At 42.4% G+C, this 17,374-nt stretch overlaps 1 protein-coding gene across 7 annotated transcripts; it reads left to right on the forward strand.

The window, feature by feature from the left end:
• Positions 1-3,138: 3,138 nt before the first annotated feature.
• On the forward strand, positions 3,139-16,786 carry LOC124143233 (60 kDa lysophospholipase-like). Of its 7 annotated transcripts, XR_007218747.1 has the most exons (11): positions 3,140-3,301; positions 4,666-4,786; positions 5,807-5,927; positions 6,968-7,093; positions 8,712-8,792; positions 9,606-9,753; positions 11,611-11,726; positions 13,086-13,259; positions 13,595-13,705; positions 15,317-16,049; positions 16,485-16,786. XR_007218747.1 is itself a non-coding variant. In XM_048386236.1 (10 exons), exons 1-10 carry the CDS (start codon positions 3,235-3,237, stop codon positions 15,371-15,373), a joined length of 1,122 nt encoding a protein of 373 aa, XP_048242193.1. In that variant the 5' UTR covers positions 3,139-3,234; the 3' UTR covers positions 15,374-15,419. The 7 variants fall into 7 exon arrangements, 6 of the variants coding, with proteins under 6 accessions (XP_048242193.1, XP_048242194.1, XP_048242190.1 ...); XM_048386236.1 differs by lacking the exon at positions 16,485-16,786 and having other exon boundaries at positions 3,139-3,301; positions 15,317-15,419; XM_048386237.1 differs by lacking the exon at positions 16,485-16,786 and having other exon boundaries at positions 3,146-3,301; positions 4,666-4,790; positions 15,317-15,419.
• Positions 16,787-17,374: the final 588 nt, after the last annotated feature.

Genomic DNA, 17,374 nt, shown 5'->3' on the forward strand with positions numbered 1-17,374 from the left:
GTTGGTAACTTCTTAACGATAATGGCAGCACATAATCTGTACTTAGCAACTTTATACTGATTATTTATTGGCCTTTGACTTAATCCACAGTAGTGTGTCAATCGTTTTGAGAGTGTGGCAGCTGTCAACAGAAACATGAAGATAAGGTATTGTAGACAGACGTTCACCTCGTCATATCTAAACACGTACATACTACTCAGAGTTTGCTAAGGATCAAGTTTTGATCATATAAAAAAAATCATACAACTAAAGAAGTTAATCAAATAGTTATACTCTTCAAACAAAGAAACTTGACATAGATGTAAAACCACCTTTTGCCAAATGTCTAAAATAATTACATTAAATGAGAACCAAATTAGTCAAACAGAAAGATGATGTGTCTATGATTCACGAAAACACATGCAAAGCACATAAGCGTAGCGTTTGGGGATCATTTTTACAGCTTCATCCAAACGCAACCCCCTGTAATAAAACGTGCAGCAAAGGATCCTGCATTGAGGCATGCAGGCCCCCCTGCTGAATGGGTATAAAAATCCACATCAACGACTGTTCATACAGTCCTTATAACGGCAGTAGAGGCGGTGACAGAATGCCAAGACTGAATGCAGCTCAACGGAACAACGCCATTGGGAGATTACAAGCTGGGGCAACTCAGCAAGAATTGGACAGGCACTTTGGCGTATCTAGACAGACAATCTCTGCACTGTGGACCCGATACAACAACACCAACAGAGTTGACGACAGACCAAGGTCAGGAAGACTAAGGGTGACAACCCAAGCACAAGATCGATACATCCGGCTGCGACACCTCCGAGACCGCACTACCACAGCCACGTCTACAACCACACAGATCCCTTGGGTACGCAGAATATCAGATCAAACGGTACGCAACAGACTGAGGTAGGCTGGACTTTTTGCACGAAGACCTGTTCGACGTCACGTATTGACCCTACGTCATCTGGCGGACCATCTGCTTTGGTGCCAACAGAGGGTTAGATTGGCACGTGCAAGGTGGAGAAATGTACTGTTTACTGACGAGTCCCGTTTCCTACTCACACGTGCTGATGGGCGCGCACGTGTCTACAGACGAACGTTACGCCCCCAACTGTGTGCAGCAGGTTGTCCCATTTGGCGGCGGGAGTGTCATGGTATGGGCCGGAATTCATCATGGTGGTAGGTAGCCTCTCGTGCATGTGGCAGGTGCATTGACAGGTGTGCGTTACAGAGACTTGATCCTACAGCCTTACGTTCTTCCTCACGTCAACGTTCATGGCGGACAGTTCCAGCAGGACAACGCTCGACCGCATAGTGCACGTGTTTGTCAGGACTTCTTACAGCACAACAACATCCAGACATTACCTTGGCCCGCCCGGTCACCAGATTTGCACGATGTACACGATGTGTTTGGATGTATCGGGCCAGAATCGTTGCACATCATCATCAGAGAGCACGACGTTTGCTGGGGATTGCAACAATAGAATTCACTTATGCCACCTCATCGTCAAAGGCGTCATTTGACGACCGAAGAATAAGGCAGATGTTAAGGCACGTTTGAAACTAGGTCCAGACAACATTGATAGCCGAGGTTTGGATCAGCTACCCGGCGACATGCAGGTGGTCGACAGCATTCCATAGCAGGAAGATAGGTTTTCCTGATTCCATTTGCATCCCACTTACCCGTCATCACAGACAGGCACGTTAGGATTGGGCTGAAGATCACGTCAGTTGACAGACCACATCTTCCCGAGATGTCCAGTTTCCACCCTTGCCGAACTAGGCTGGAATTATGGAGTTACATTTTGGCTGGACTGACGAGTCTCTGCATAGTCCAATCGAAATCGCGCACCGAAATCGAAATCCGGTTCGTAAACTCTCGTGCAGATTTCGGTCGACTGCAGGATTTGCAAAGCATGTGCACCGCTAACTCCTTGTCAACAGATATTTTCTAAATCTTTTCATGTTTTTAATCAAGGTGCTCACGTTATTTGATGCACTTCGCGATTTAAGACTCGTTTTAACACAATATAGATCTTGATTATCGATCAGATCGTCTTGACTGGGCGCCACCGTTTTATTTGAAGCAAATGCAAGTGATACGAGAGGTTGAATCTGATTGGTCAATAGGAGAGGCATAGAAAGGACATAACTAACTCGTGGCGCTACGATCGAGCCCAGGAATTCCAGCCAAGTTCTGCAAGAGTGGAAACTGGACTTTTAAAGTCAGTTAACTCTCTTGCCTCGGGAAGATGACAGACCAGGACTGGGCTCCAGTACTTTTACATTTCTGATGACTCGAGATACTGTCAAGACTTCACAGATCCTCGCGCCCGAGTGTGGCGCAGACACGGAGAAAGATTTCAGGATTCCCACGTAGCAGAACATGATTGCTATGGACAGGGCTGAATCATGAGTGGGGTGGGATCAGTAGAGGTGGAAGAACCGATTTCGGTGTCCTACAGCGGGTTGCGATGACAGGTGTGCGCTACATGGATATTATCATGGATGAGTACCTGAGACCGTATGCTGGTTCAATCGGACAGGACTTCATCCTTACGGACGATAAGATACGACCGCATCCAGTCAGGGACCGAGCATTTGATATTCTGTGGGCCTGAGATTCTGCATCGAGATTAGATATGTTTTTAATAACAGCTAAAAAACCAGATGTTTAGTTTATTTAAGACAATGAGCCTCTGTTTTCTTTGCAACAATGCAATTTTGGAGTGAAAAAAATCGGGACAATTTTATTTTTTTCGGAAACAAATATTTGTTCATGATTATTTGATAATGATCATGATCAGTTTTGTTCAGATACAAGTTTTTGACAGATGATCTAACAGAGTATTGATCACATGTTGTTTGTTGTCATTGTGTGGTATTACAATGGACTTTTGTTCATTAAACATGTTTTAATGCAATATTGTCTATGACTATTTCAACAGTAACTGAAGCACACAATTTGACGTGTTACCTGTTAACGTTGAGATCCTTAGCAACTTTTGAGTATTCGTTATGCCATTTTTTCAAAGCAGAGCTACTCTTAGACGTTTGTAGAACGTCTAATGCTCAATTTCAATGCTGACAGACGCTTTGTTAAGAATGGTGTCTTTTGATATTCAGCACTGCTGACTAGATCTACTTATTCAGGTGAGCCACAGTGTCGTGGCACTATACTATCACATATTCCAGAGCAGGTCTACTTGAAGCCACATTGTCCGTTCACTTGTCGAGACGATGGCGACATCCCGAGTGCTGGTCCTCTACACTGGAGGAACATTTGGCATGGAATACACAAACGAAGGTTGGGCATCGTTTTATCTCCATATAGAGGACATTTTCCGGCTTCATGACCACCAAACCGTGCTTGAAGTAATTGCTTTGTGTAATTCAACAAATCATTGTTTTCATTTTGTCAGATCGCCTAAACCTAGGTGATGTGGCATCTGAATGTATATTGCTACCTTTGCATCTCTTAGTTTTTGTGATAATCACACAATACTGAGGGGGCGGTCGGGTAGCCTAGTGGTTGAAGCGTTCGCTCGTCACGCCGAAGACCCGGGTTCGATTCCCGACATGGGTACAATGTGTGAAGCCTATTTCTGGTGTCCCCCGCCGTGATGTTGCTGGAATATTGCTAAAAGCGGCGTAAAACCTCACTCACTCACTCACTCACTCACAATACTGAGGATATGTGTTACACCCGTGAAGATTCCGGAGATGTAATGGCCCCCAGCGTACCGAGCTTGTACCACGAGTCGTGTTTAATAAAGATGTCAACAATGACGATCGGATGTCAGGTCTGATTGCGTGTCATTGTGCCCGACGGTGTGGATTGTGCTAATGCTGTGAGGCACTGGTTTGGGCCCAGCCACGTTTGTTAACAGGGACCATGGTGTTGTAACAGATACTGAATGCTGCGTAAAATAGCATTCACTCCCTAACTGACTCGTTAGAAATTACGTACCCACTATTCGTACATTGTACACTATGTGTGTCATGGAGAAATTATCATCTGCAGTGATCTCCTTCGTTAAACTATCCTTCCCTTTGGATGGTAACGGACGTGACACATTGATATGCCACATGCAGAGACACGAATCCTGCTGTTTGTCTGTCCCTGTGCTGGTTCTTGCGTTTTGTCAGTGAAAGGACTCGTGACAATACATACGCGGGCCACACATGTACCCTCATCACAAGAAAGGAGAAAACAACAGCCACGCATTGTGCGGTAGTAGCTGTCTGTCCGAGTGAGTGAGTGAGTTTGGTTTAACTCTGCGTTGAACATTATTTCAGTCATATCACAGCGTTTTTGCATGCGTGCACCCACGCTGTTTACTGTTAATGAATCTGAATACATATGTACGTTGCTGCATCCCCTGTCTCGCCAATGTAAAAACTTGAAGCATTTGAATCCGTAGGATTTGTGTTGGACGTAACTCATTTTGACACGAACCAGCGTGTTCGCATCGCACGCAAACATGCCGACAGACTTAAGGTGGGCCGCATCCCACAAGATGACGGTCAGTTTTCTGTACATCAGACTGGCCGAATGCAAATCCAATTAGACAGGTGAACAATTTGAACAAAAACCTGGAATTCGTCGAACCCACCCTCATGATAATTGAGATTGTCAGTTCCTTGTTATTCCTCATTGTTTCCCGACAGATACCTTTGACCCTGCAGCCCTTGGGAGAATACTGACAACACTTAGGCGGAATCCTTATCTCCATGACAACAGGGACTCGTACCACGAAACGGATAAAGAAGTCAGGCGACTCGTCACGCCGTAGGTATAGCGAAGTAATAAACGACAAGTGAGAGTTGTTGATCGTGCCGTGCAATAATACACTGTAGGGATGAATAAGGGTTAATTCTCCCTGCAGTGTGTTATTGTACGATAAACAATTACGACGAGTCGTTTATTTCTCAGGTGAGATATCATTTTGTACAACCAACTTAAAGGATGTTTCTATAATGTACTAGGTTTAAAATATTTACCCGTATTAACATAATCATGACTCCCTGAATACATTGTCGGACAAAACCATTTTATGAACAGGGGGTGGTTACGTTTGGTATTTTCTGGACCTTTTCTCCACATATTGATTGTTATAATTATCTCTCCTACTTTTGGATGCGATATTTCTGCAGCTTATTTCATCAGTTACATCTATAAGGAAAAACTCACAAGACACTTCCCAATTTACGACGTCATCAAGTTGCGAAGCGTATGGTCGAATCTCCAGAAATGGCGTTATGATAGAACAACGTTTTATTTAGAAATAAATAACGATTTGTCCTTCATTGTTCTTTGTCATTTACCGCGTTGCTATCTTATATAATACAGTGAGGAAAAGTTATTATCGGAATAACTATAAATAACCCATATTGTATTTGTCATTGAGGGTATTGACTCCGTAATTACATTTGAGGTAATATATGTACAGTAAACTACGGTTATGACGAACACGCTTATAACGAAATGACGGATATAACGAACTTACTTTTTGGTCCCGACTACTTGCTGTAGTTATGCTGTATATGTGCATATAACGAACTACGGTTATAACGAACTAAAATTAGAAGTCCCTTTGAGTTCGTTATAACCGTAGTCTACTGTATTTATATTCTTTATTAATGCAGGAAATGTGGGATTTTTTGATTTTCTGATAACGTCTTCGTCATACCCACATCAGGAATGAGGAACAGTGTTACTGGCTTGCGTTCTTTAAAATAACATCATCACCGTCGCCTACGTTGTGGACGTTAGTGTTGTTGCGATAGTTGTTATGTGTTTTTGTTGCAGAGGTCTGAGGATAAATGGGCTGACTCAGCATATTGTCTACGACGTTGAGGACTTTGGCACCCTGTTATTTTCCTCCAACATGGAACACAAGCACTGGCAAGAAATCGCTACGTATATAAAAGTAAAACAATTTCAGTACTTTCACGGTTACACTGTAAACAAGGGTTCGATCCCCATGCAAGGTACGTTGTGTGAAGCTTATGCCTTTTTAAGCCGTCATAGCATTGATGCAACATGGGAATGCGCGGAAACACTAATATATATGTTTACATGAAGAGATAACCGAGAAATGGTCTTCGTGCATTTATAGATTCGGACAAGGTAATGTTAAATTTTAGAAACTTTGACAAACATTACCCAGATATTTAAATGACAACTTTTCATGCAATGTTACTTGGGTTGACGTTTCTTTTGCGGTTCAGTATATATTCGTTTTGCAACACAGTGGGGCTCAGTTTTAAAGTCTCGGCCCAAACATTTCTTTTGTAGTTGACTCAGCATAGGTATATGCTACTGGGCTTATGATGAATATTTCTGTTGATCGGAAATACTATTGCCTGTGTTTGAAGAATAATAGCTGCAACATCTCATTTATCAGGGTTACAAAATTCAAGCATTGAAGCATTCAAAAGGTTTTATGGTAGATATGGTTTTATATGTAGAGAGCATATTTTCGGGTGAACAATTGACTTGTCTTTGCATGTGTTTGTGACGGAAGCGACTGGTAGGGCAGGATACACTCACCTTTGCGAGAAACCTGGTATCGTCACGATTTGACAATGATTAAGAAAAAAACATCATTATGATATAGTCGGAATCGTGCAGTGGACCTAAGTGCTTCAAGTAGATAATCCTTATGATTATGGAAAGGGTTTTGTGGCTTTTCTTCACATAACAGGTTCGAGTCGATTGATATTGTCAGTTTTCAACAAAACGGTTTCTCGTCTAGTGATTGAGTGAGTGAATATGGTTTTACGCCGCCTTTAGCAACACTCCAGTAATATTACGGCGGGGGGCTCCAGAAATGGGCTTCACACATTGTACTCATGATGGGAATCGAACCCGAGTCTTCGGTGTGAGCGGCTACCCCACCGCGCCGTCGTCGCTGCTTGACTTCCATATTAGTTTGTGCTCAGTGGGATGCATCTGATTATGTTTCAGGATCACTACGCCGAATACACGGGCTTTGTCATCATCACGGGGACGGACACAATGGCGTATGCAGGCTCTGCAGTGTCCTTCATGCTGCAGCACCTCAATAAGCCGGTCGTCTTCACGGGGGCCCAGGTGGGTATGTCCACACACTAGTAGGCGCAAACACCCCAGCGACCGAGTGGACCACGGGGATCAGTGTCAGTATGTATATCTTATATCATCCGCTTATGGTGGGTTCGAATCCAAGATTGGTCCCGATTAGGAACTTGTCAGCAGCACACCGGTGCCACTGAGGTCGTCAACATTGTAAAACCAGATGAATACCGGTTTCTCCTCCCCTATTAAACTGACCCGTCCTGACACGCCGTGATATGAAATATGATTCAAGGCACCGTTTAACCCACCACCAAAGATGGAAGTATATGCCACACATGACATACTACTTGTCATGGCCATGTCATGCTCTTTCAAGTTTAAAGTAGATCTTGCATGACGTGACTAGAATGATTGGATCTAATTGGTTGTCATAATATTCAAACCTAGAGTCACATGCTACTAATTAACACAACCACCGTAATTGGGAAACGAAGTGTATCATCGTGTCATGGAGATGAACACTGTCATCATAGATACATCATTTGATATTCTTGAAGTGCAGGATGACTTCTGAATAGCGTCTATGTAACAATTAAATAGCATCTATATGGTATATGAATAGCGTCTATATGGTATCTGAATAGCGTCTATAAGGTATCTGAATAGCTTCTATGTGACATCTGAATAGTGTCTATATGGTATCTGAATAGCGTCTATATGGCATCTGAATAGCGTCTATAAGGTATCTGAATAGCTTCTATGTGACATTTGAATAGCGTCTACATGGTATCTGAATAGCGTCTATATGGCATCTGAATAGCGTCTATATGGCATCTAAATAGCGTCTATATGGCATCTGAATAGCGTCTATATGGCATCTGAATAGCGTCTATATGGCATCTAAATAGCGTCTATATGGCATCTGAATAGCGTCTATATGGCATCTAAATAGCGTCTATATGGCATCTGAATAGCGTCTATATGGTATATGAATAGCGTCTACATGACACCTGATTAGTTTCTCTCTGACCGCTGAGTAGTGTTAATGGTATCTGAATATCATCTATATAACATCAAAATAACATCTCTATGGCATGTCAGTAGCTTCTATACACAATCTTCTGTATGTGTCACTGTGTCTTGACGACGTGGGACGTTTTCCATCACATTAACCACTGCCACAGACGCTTTATTATTCACTGGCCGCTGCGACATAACTGGAACACTGCTGAGTCAAGCGTTAAACAAAACATCGCAAACAGATGCCACTATTCTTCTTGTCATAACCAGGGGCACCGGGGGCCCAGTCACCTAAGGTGCCGAGCTTCGCTGTGCAGAGTGGCGTCCCTTTTCACGCCAGAAACCTATGATCGTGGGATCGAATCCCGGTTCGCCCCGATTATGTTTCAAGGTTTGTCAGCTCGTGGGTTTCACCGAAGTGGTAAACGTCTAAGAACTGCATCCCTTCGGGCTTTCCTCCCACATTAGGACACGCCGTGATATAACTCGAATAATGTTAAAAGCGGCGCTAAACCCAACTCACTCACTCAATTCTGTATTCCATACCAATGTCCCCTTAAGGTATCTGAAGAGCTTCTATATGTTTATAACCATTAACCACCCAATAACATGACTCCTGTGTATTAACTTACAGATTCCAATATTCGAGTCGTCAACAGACGGTTTGAACAATCTCCTATGTTCGCTCATCATGGCGACTCAACACATTCCGGAGGTAAGACATGACCACACACAGACAACAGACTGCGTCTTTCTACAACTACGGGCGGCATAAATGCTTGTTTTATTTAGGAGTGTTTAACATCCTTAAGATAGCTGTTGGGGCGGTCGGGTAGCCTAGTGGTTAAAGCGTTCGCTCGTCACGCCGAAGACCCGGGTTCGAATCCCGACATGGGTACAATGTTCGAAGCCCATTTCTGGTGTCTCCCGCCGTGATATTGCTGGAATATTGCTAAAAGCGGCGTAAAACCAAAACTCACTCACACTAAGATAGCTGTTTCACTCGGTAAAGAGTTAACATTCAAATGTATTTGTATAGTTGATAAATTAGAATGTAAAATGAGATGCACTGATCACGTGTTTTATGACTTTAACCGTATGAATCTGAAGCGATGGAGTTATATTTTCTGCAACTCTTTGAACCGACATCATCATGGCTTGGTATAAATAATAACAGGTTGTATTTGCCAATTTCACTTGCATATAATTGCGTGTACATGTTAGGTTCGAAGACCTAGGAATGCTCAACGTTTGCAGACCCACGATAGCCGTAACTATAATAAATATTTGTAGAAAGATCTCGTGTTAAATTGTTATCGAAACAATAACCGATTACTTTATAGAAGGGTCTGCGATTCTAATCCTAAAGGCACCATAAGTCGGTTGGTATAATGCAAAAACCTATTGCTAGTACTGAGATTACAAGCATGTAAACATGCAATACCTAATTTCGGGTACTGAGATTGTACAGTTGTGACAGTTTCATTGAACGCTGACATGACATGTGGTGTTTGGTTTGGACGGTCAGGTGATGCTATGCTTCAATAAGACGGCCTTCCGGGCAAACAGGACGATCAAGATCGACTCTGTAGACGTCGAAGCCTATGCTTCCCCTAACATGCCATCCCTAGCGACTGTCGACATGGCTGAAGACGCGCTGGACGTGAACCTCTCGGGTAGGTTTGTTCACTCTCGAAAGACGAGCGATTGTGTATTTAACAAATTAAAAGCGGTCGGCTAGCCTAGTGGTTAAAGCGTTCGCTCGTCACGCCGAAGACTCGGGTTTGATTCCCGGCATGGGTACAATGTGTCAAGCCGCCGTCCCCCGCCGTGATAATGCTGGAATGTTGCTAAAAGCGGCGTAAAACCATCCTCACTCACTCACTCACTAAAATTTACAGTCACATCATCAGTATTTCAGCAATGTTGTGACGAGCTACTTTTTTCCATCCCCATCTTCCTATACTGAATGGTAAAATAACCGGTTATCATTTATTTATATAAAATCTAAAACGCCAGAAAATAATCTGTTTCGAGTATCTGCCGAAACAGATTCCATGCGGCGTAAAGGGAAAAATAGTGACGACAATTATATGAATGGATCACGGAAAATCCGCCAAACATGACCACCCGATCCACAAAAGTGGATGCCAGTGAACAAGGACGAGTGGAAACCTGCCGTTAAGATCAACAAATATGGGATAGCATAGCGCACCATTTTGACAAGCAACGTGTCATAATTTTGTAAATTCCTCTGAATGTCTTTCAGGATATTTCTGGAATGACTTTGCCAGGCTTTATCTGAGAAATACAGCTTAGTGTAATTAACGGTATATCTGATATATTATTTGGACATATTGCATGCGTGTTGATGACAGTGGCTTGTCTACTAGGGACTTGTTGTATGGTCAGCAAAGATTGCTTGTCGAGTATATATTGATATGTGCATCAGTCCTTCATTTAAGGATTACCATAATTTGGGACAATGTATCAGTTCCACACGGGGCACTAGCTATGTGTCCAGACCTGGATAGAGATGAAGGTGAAATGAGGTTAAACGTCGCGTCCAAGATTATTGCACTTATATAGCGACGTGCATGTACGTGTGTGTGTTTGTGTGGCTGCTTGTACTAGCTCACTGAGATACCATGCCGCAGTTTAACACGAATGCCCCACTCAGACACAGTATACTGATTCCGAGCCGACCAGTCCTTGTTTTAGCCCCTTAATGCCGAGCGCCAGACAGGGTTACAACAAGTACCATCTTTTAACGTCTTTTGGTATGACGCGGTCGGGAATCGAACCCCGGACCGTCCGCTCTCCGGGCGGGCGCTCTACCACTTGACCACGGAGGTGGTCAGACCTGGATAGAGCACGGACAAGACACTTTAATGTTTACGTCCCTCGCTAGGATCTAACCCTAAATATTGATATCACAGATAGTCAGCAGCATTAACCAGAGTCTGCATTTGTGACCCACCAGGAGAAAAGGGACCTTATAGGTGCTAGGAAACAGTTGTGCTGTGACGTCATGAAGAACACTTTTCACGTCCACCAACTTCCGTAAAAAACGGCCATGTGTGCGGACTGTAAAAAATATCTCACTTTTCTCTCGTTAGTTCGTCATGTAACAGTATTTCCAAACATTTCACCAATCATGTCTACGTTCAATTAATCAGACATTATTACTACATAAACAGCTATAAGTCTGAGAACGGGACTTTGCAGAAAATGAGTCCAAGTGTTTTATGTATCTCTGTAATACATATAAATCGAATCCTGTGAATTGTATTTTTGTGTTACTAAGATACTGTAGTTTTAAAATATATGAGAAGTCAAAATGTGATTTTCACCCAAAAGGCCCCTTTTCTCCTGGTGGGTCCCAGTGCTTTTGATGCAAAAGATTCCGGCTTGCTGCATCACATCGGATAGGTATGTACAAATCTGCAATAAGTCATTATGACTCCCTCTGTCACTCACATGCTTCGCACCTTGATAAGCCTACAACCATCCATCGTCCTACTCCCTTCCAGTGAAGGAGAGCCTGGTGAGAAGAAACACGGTCACCGAGGAACTGGATGTTCTACCGGTCTGCAACAAGGAGGATGTCGGTATGCTGATGCTGTATCCGGGGATATCAGCAGATATGGTCAGTATGTGAGGATGTGAGAAAGTGTAATACCTGCCGGTTCTCATGTGGTATGAATGATCCGACCCCAGTCCTCTAACAAGACACCATTATAGGAATATTGTTCCCCTGACTCGAAATATTTCTGCTGAAAACTGAAATGCACATAAGGCAGAACAGGTTATCGGTGGAATAGGATATGGACAAAAAGACTACATATATTCGTCCTAAATAGAAACGCATACATGTACGTAGTTTTCAAGAGATTCATTCTGTGAAGTGAGCTGAAATGGGGTCACGGCCAAGATTAATGCACTTATAAAGCGACATGCAGATACATTCTGTTACTTCTACAAGGCTTTAGGATCGAGTTCATCAAACGTTAACGAAGAGATATGTATGTGTCGGTTACGTCAGTATCTCAAACACGGCAGTCATAAAGCTAAGAAACGTGTGTGCCAATTATTTGCCTGAATGCCTGCACACCCCCTGGCCATGGAACAAGTGGCCAGCGAATGACACCTTTTGGGATGCAAGACAAAGTCCACGCAGTGATGACACTATGCGAATAGCAAGGCGCTTCTCGATTTTGTACCACAGTGCACGATATCCGTCCTGATATTATTGAAATAGCGGTATCAACAATATTTCTTCTACATCACTTCGGCATGCAATTAATGTTGCATTCACCACGTAAACCAGTCGCGATACCATAGTACAAAATCGTCAAAATCATTATTGTATTGCGACACAATTCATAGGCGGCTTTGACCACAACCACGAGGAACTAATTCACGGCGTGAGCACTATGTGAACATTTCATTGGATACCCTAGCACGCATGAACATTGGAAGATCCAGGTGTGTTTAAGGCATCTTGATCGGTAATCAAGAGTTGCTGCCAGCAGCCATATTGGAAAATACTAAGAATATACATTCATCACTCTTCTCCACTCGTTCTCCTAAGAAACGTCTGCACCAACGCCACATACTGTTGCCACCAAAGATGACACCCCACTTTCTCCAAGCGGTTCGAATCCGCTCTTCAATATGGCCGTCATATCAACCGTTTTGAAAAAAATATATTTTATCACCATGATTTTGTCAAAATGTAATATGACTTCGATTCGACTTTTTTTTACCACCCTCTTCAATGTGTTCCATTTCACTGTAAACCTCTTCTTTGAAAGATTGAGGTATGTATGTTTCTTTTTATGTTCAATTCATAAGGATGTTGGTTTTTGGTCCTCATTATTAATACAGAAAAGATTGAACACCAATGCTGAGAGTGAGTGTTGGTAAGTGGGTGTTTTTGTTGACATTGGAAAGTGTTGTCTTCGTAACTAGGTGAGCTACAGTCCCTTTGAAATATTTTTTGTAGGTGGTTTGTTTTGTTCGAGATTTGAAGGGAGTGGTCCTACTTTCCTATGGAGCAGGCAACATGAGCGAGGATGTGGTTGATGCCCTCGAGAAACTTGTGAAAGGTGGAGATCGCATGTTCGTTAACATCACAAGCTGTCTGAAAGGAGGTGTGGCGACAAATACATCACTACAGGTAATTACTTTCCTTAACGTAATGGGTAATACAAATAAACTCCATTATGTACATGTTAGGTAATAGGACGAGGGTGTGATTGAGGGCAAAGGGAGTTTGAGATTCATTCAGAGATATCAGAAAACTCTGAAATGGAAGGATTCAATATTTCTTTGACAAAAGTGACAAAACACTTTCCATTAGCATAAGAAATATCTTACGACTGTACGATTCCGACTGTATTAAAATCATGCCTTACTCACACAATGATATCAAGTTAGGAATGTGGTTATTAAATAGTTCAGATGTCACTCAGCAACACGACACCAACTCGTATGTGCCTAAATACGTTGCAGGGCCTGGTCCGGTGTGGACTTATTCTCGGCGGGGACATGACACCCCAAGCTGCCTTCACTAAACTAAGCTACGTCCTTGCGACAAACCTGAGTGTCGAGGAAAGGAAAAAGGTATCTGATAGAAAAACCGCTTTTAGTTATATTTTTTAGCCTGATTTGAAACTTGCTACAGTAACAACGACAAGTGCATTATAAGCAAAGGCAGGAAATATACACGTATATATGGATAAATAGTAAGTGTGACAAAGATTAAGATATATAACTGGAATAAACTAATGGTTTCTTAGTGATAATTTGTTATTTATCACTGTTTAGTTTATACTTGATATTTGTTAAATATATTTAAATGCTTGTAAAGATTTCAGTATGGCCATTTGGAGAAACGACATCAATATTTCACATGTTATTACTGCAAAAAGGCGGAGGCAGAGATAACGGTAGGGTGGACAGCGAGATAACGGTAGGGTGGACAGCGAGATAACGGTAGGGTGGACAGAGAGATAACGGTAGGGTGGACAGAGAGATAACGGTAGGGTGGACAGAGAGATAACGGTAGGATGGGTACAGAGATAACGGTAGGGTGGGCACAGATATAACGGTAGGGTGGGCACAGAGATAACGGTAGGGTGGACAGAGCGATAACGGTAGGATGGGCACAGAGATAACGGTAGGGTGGACAGAGCGATAACGGTAGGATGGGCACAGAGATAACGGTAGGGTTGGCACAGATATAACGGTAGGGTGGGCACAGAGATAACAGTAGGATGGGCACAGATATAACGGTAGGGTTGGCACAGAGATAACGGTAGGGTTGGCACAAAGATAACGGTAGGGTGGGCACTGAGATAACGGTAAGGTGGACACAGAGATAACGGTAGGGTGGGCAGAGAGATAACGGTAGGGTTGGCACAGATATAACGGTAGGGTGGGCACAGAGATAACAGTAGGATGGGCACAGATATAACGGTAGGGTTGGCACAGAGATAACGGTAGGGTTGGCACAAAGATAACGGTAGGGTGGGCACTGAGATAACGGTAAGGTGGACACAGAGATAACGGTAGGGTGGGCAGAGAGATAACGGTAGGGTGGGCACAGATATAACGGTAGGGTGGGCACATAAATAACGGTAGGGTGGGCACAGAGATAACGGTAGGGTGGGCACAGAGATAACGGTAGGGTGGGCACAGATATAACGGTAGGGTGGGCACAAAGATAACGGTAGGGTGGGCACAGATATAACGGTAGGGTGGGCACAGAAATAACGGTAGGATGGGCACAGAGATAACGGTAGGGTGGGCACAGAGATAACGGTAGGGTGGACACAGAGATAACGGTAGGGTTGGCACAAAGATAACGGTAGGGTGGGCACAGAGATAACGGTAGGGTGGGCACTGAGATAACGCTAGGGTGGGCACAGAGATAACGGTAGGGTGGCCAGAGAGATAACGGTAGGGTTGGCACAAAGATAACGGTAGGGTGGGCACAGAGATAACGGTAGGGTGGGCACAGAGATAACGGTAGGGTGGGCACAGAGATAACGGTAGGGTGGGCACAGAGATAACGGTAGGGTGGGCACAGATATAGCGGTAGGGTGGGCACAGATATAACGGTAGGGTGGACACAGAGATAACGGTAGGGTGGGCACTGATATAACGAGACCTGCAGGTAGTCGAGACTGATCTCTGGCGTTGCCGTTTTATATTTGATTTCTGACTTTTCAGCTGATGCTGCAGAATCTAAGAGGCGAAATTACGGTGACGAAAATTGATTCTGTGTAGAACACGATAAACAAGAACGTGTACTTGTACTGGATGTGAGATGAGTGTAAGTAACAGTGTTAAACTATGCATGACGCCCCTTTAAACAACGTTAACAGTGCCTGACGCCTCTTTAAACAGTGTTAACAGTTCCTGACGCCGCTTCAAACAGTGTTAACAGTTCCTGACGCCGCTTTAAACAGTATTAACAGTGTCTGACCCCGCTTTAAACAGTATTAACAGTGCCTGACGCCACTTCAAACAGTGTTAACAGTGCATGATGCCGCTACATGCTCCTTGGTGTAAGACTTGTACAACCACATCAATTGAACAAATTATATGGAAAGGTATTTAACCATGAATAAAGATACATTATTTATAATAAATATTATCTTTATTTCTTTTAACGGCCATTGTACTTTGAGCTTCATAAATGGGCATATTCAATCGTATTGTAACTATTTAGTTAGATTTGCGTCATATTTAAGCCAAAACAGGTTGTAAAAGAAATGTAAGCAAAACAAAGATATTCTACATAATTAGTATTTTTAGTTTTGTCCTTAGAGTATATTTCCATTATTTAAAGTAATATGATAACGTGTTCCAGAAAATACTTTTCGAGATAATGACTGGTCCCTTTCAATGGTTACTGTTTTGAAAAATCAAAACGTTCACACGCAATAGTGACTGTACTTATGTGAGTATACTTTGTTTTACTTGAATCATTTACCCAAAGCAATACAATCCATACATTTATAAAGCTTGGAAATGATCATTGTTAATTTTGCAACAAAATAAATAAAGACTTGTGTTATTACACCACTCTTTCCCAAATCTGTCGTCTGCTAGTAAAGGGAAGATAATTATTTACGTGAAAAGTTTAAAATGTCTTTGTATGTTTGTCAAAAAGTTTAATATTGTTCATTATGTGTATTTATATAACAAATGATGGGAATGGGTCGTATATTTGAACTGGTGGATTCTCAAATCCCAACAAAATACCTTGAAGAATTGACTATTTAAAGTTACTATTTCCTTTTATCGTCTATGACATGTCGTTTAACAAAACGGTTTGTGCAAATTTAACAAATTACAGAATATGTCATATAAATGGATTATATTTTGGTTACAGAATACGATTGTCACCAAAATCTTACACAAGTGCCCCCCTAGTATTTGGGAAGAATGAATGTTCATCCATACCCAAATTTAAAGGAGCCAATTAGGGGTGACGGATGTACGATTCCTCAGGCTCTGGAGCAAGATAATGTGTGACATGACTATGTCAAGCAGATATCAATGAAATCAATGATAACAGAAATGTATTCTTAGTATGAACCCCGAAATATCAGTGCACTGGATATGTTATTTATTCTTTGTTGTAAGTTATATCAATATGACATTAGAAGTTGTAATACTACGTATGCAATAACAGCAATGCAATCGTTGTTCTTATTTTGCAAAACGTTTGCTCAAGTTCCTATTGATAGCCTATTGATAGCCGCGTAGGCTGATGGCGTTCGGAATGCCTATAGGAGACAACGTCATTGTGTGTTAGTGAGCAAACCTCTGAACAAACGAGGTGAAACGAGAGTTGTATTCATGTATTCAAGGTACAAAAGAGATCAACTTGGCATTGCGATAACGTGTTACCATTTTCAGTTCGTATTCACTCCAAACTGGTTTAACGACGAGCAGGGTGTAGCGTATATGTCACGGGATCAACTGGTTTGGAGTGTCTGAGGTATATGATGGTCAGTTCTAACTTAACATTATACTGACACTTGTGACAGCTGCCCTCCCGCTGTCCTTGCAAAGTCAGTGATACTTTCAAATGTTGACTTTGTTTGTCATATAATTATATAGTGGATGGGATTCATACAGTAATGGTTTCAAAACGGGAAGCCTGGTTCAAAACTTGCAGGTTTTAGATTCGATAAAAAAAAAAAAACTGCAACAGAGTTAAATCAATTTGCAGTCATAGTTTAATTTTAAATGCCACTTTCTTAGTCTGGCATAACA

Source organism: Haliotis rufescens, unplaced genomic scaffold (assembly GCF_023055435.1).
Source record: "Haliotis rufescens isolate VD_foot unplaced genomic scaffold, xgHalRufe1.0.p SCAF_6, whole genome shotgun sequence".
Lineage (NCBI taxonomy): Eukaryota > Metazoa > Mollusca > Gastropoda > Lepetellida > Haliotidae > Haliotis > Haliotis rufescens.

Excerpts from the sequence above, each read along its gene's own strand:
- LOC124143233 (XM_048386236.1), top strand. The coding sequence starts at position 3,235 with ATGGCGACATCCCGAGTGCTGGTCCTCTACACTGGAGGAACATTTGGC. Across the intron at positions 3,302-4,665 it reads CATGGAATACACAAACGAAG|ATACCTTTGACCCTGCAGCC; the intron begins GTTGGGCATCGT and ends GTTTCCCGACAG. Across the intron at positions 13,706-15,316 it reads GTGTCGAGGAAAGGAAAAAG|CTGATGCTGCAGAATCTAAG; the intron begins GTATCTGATAGA and ends CTGACTTTTCAG.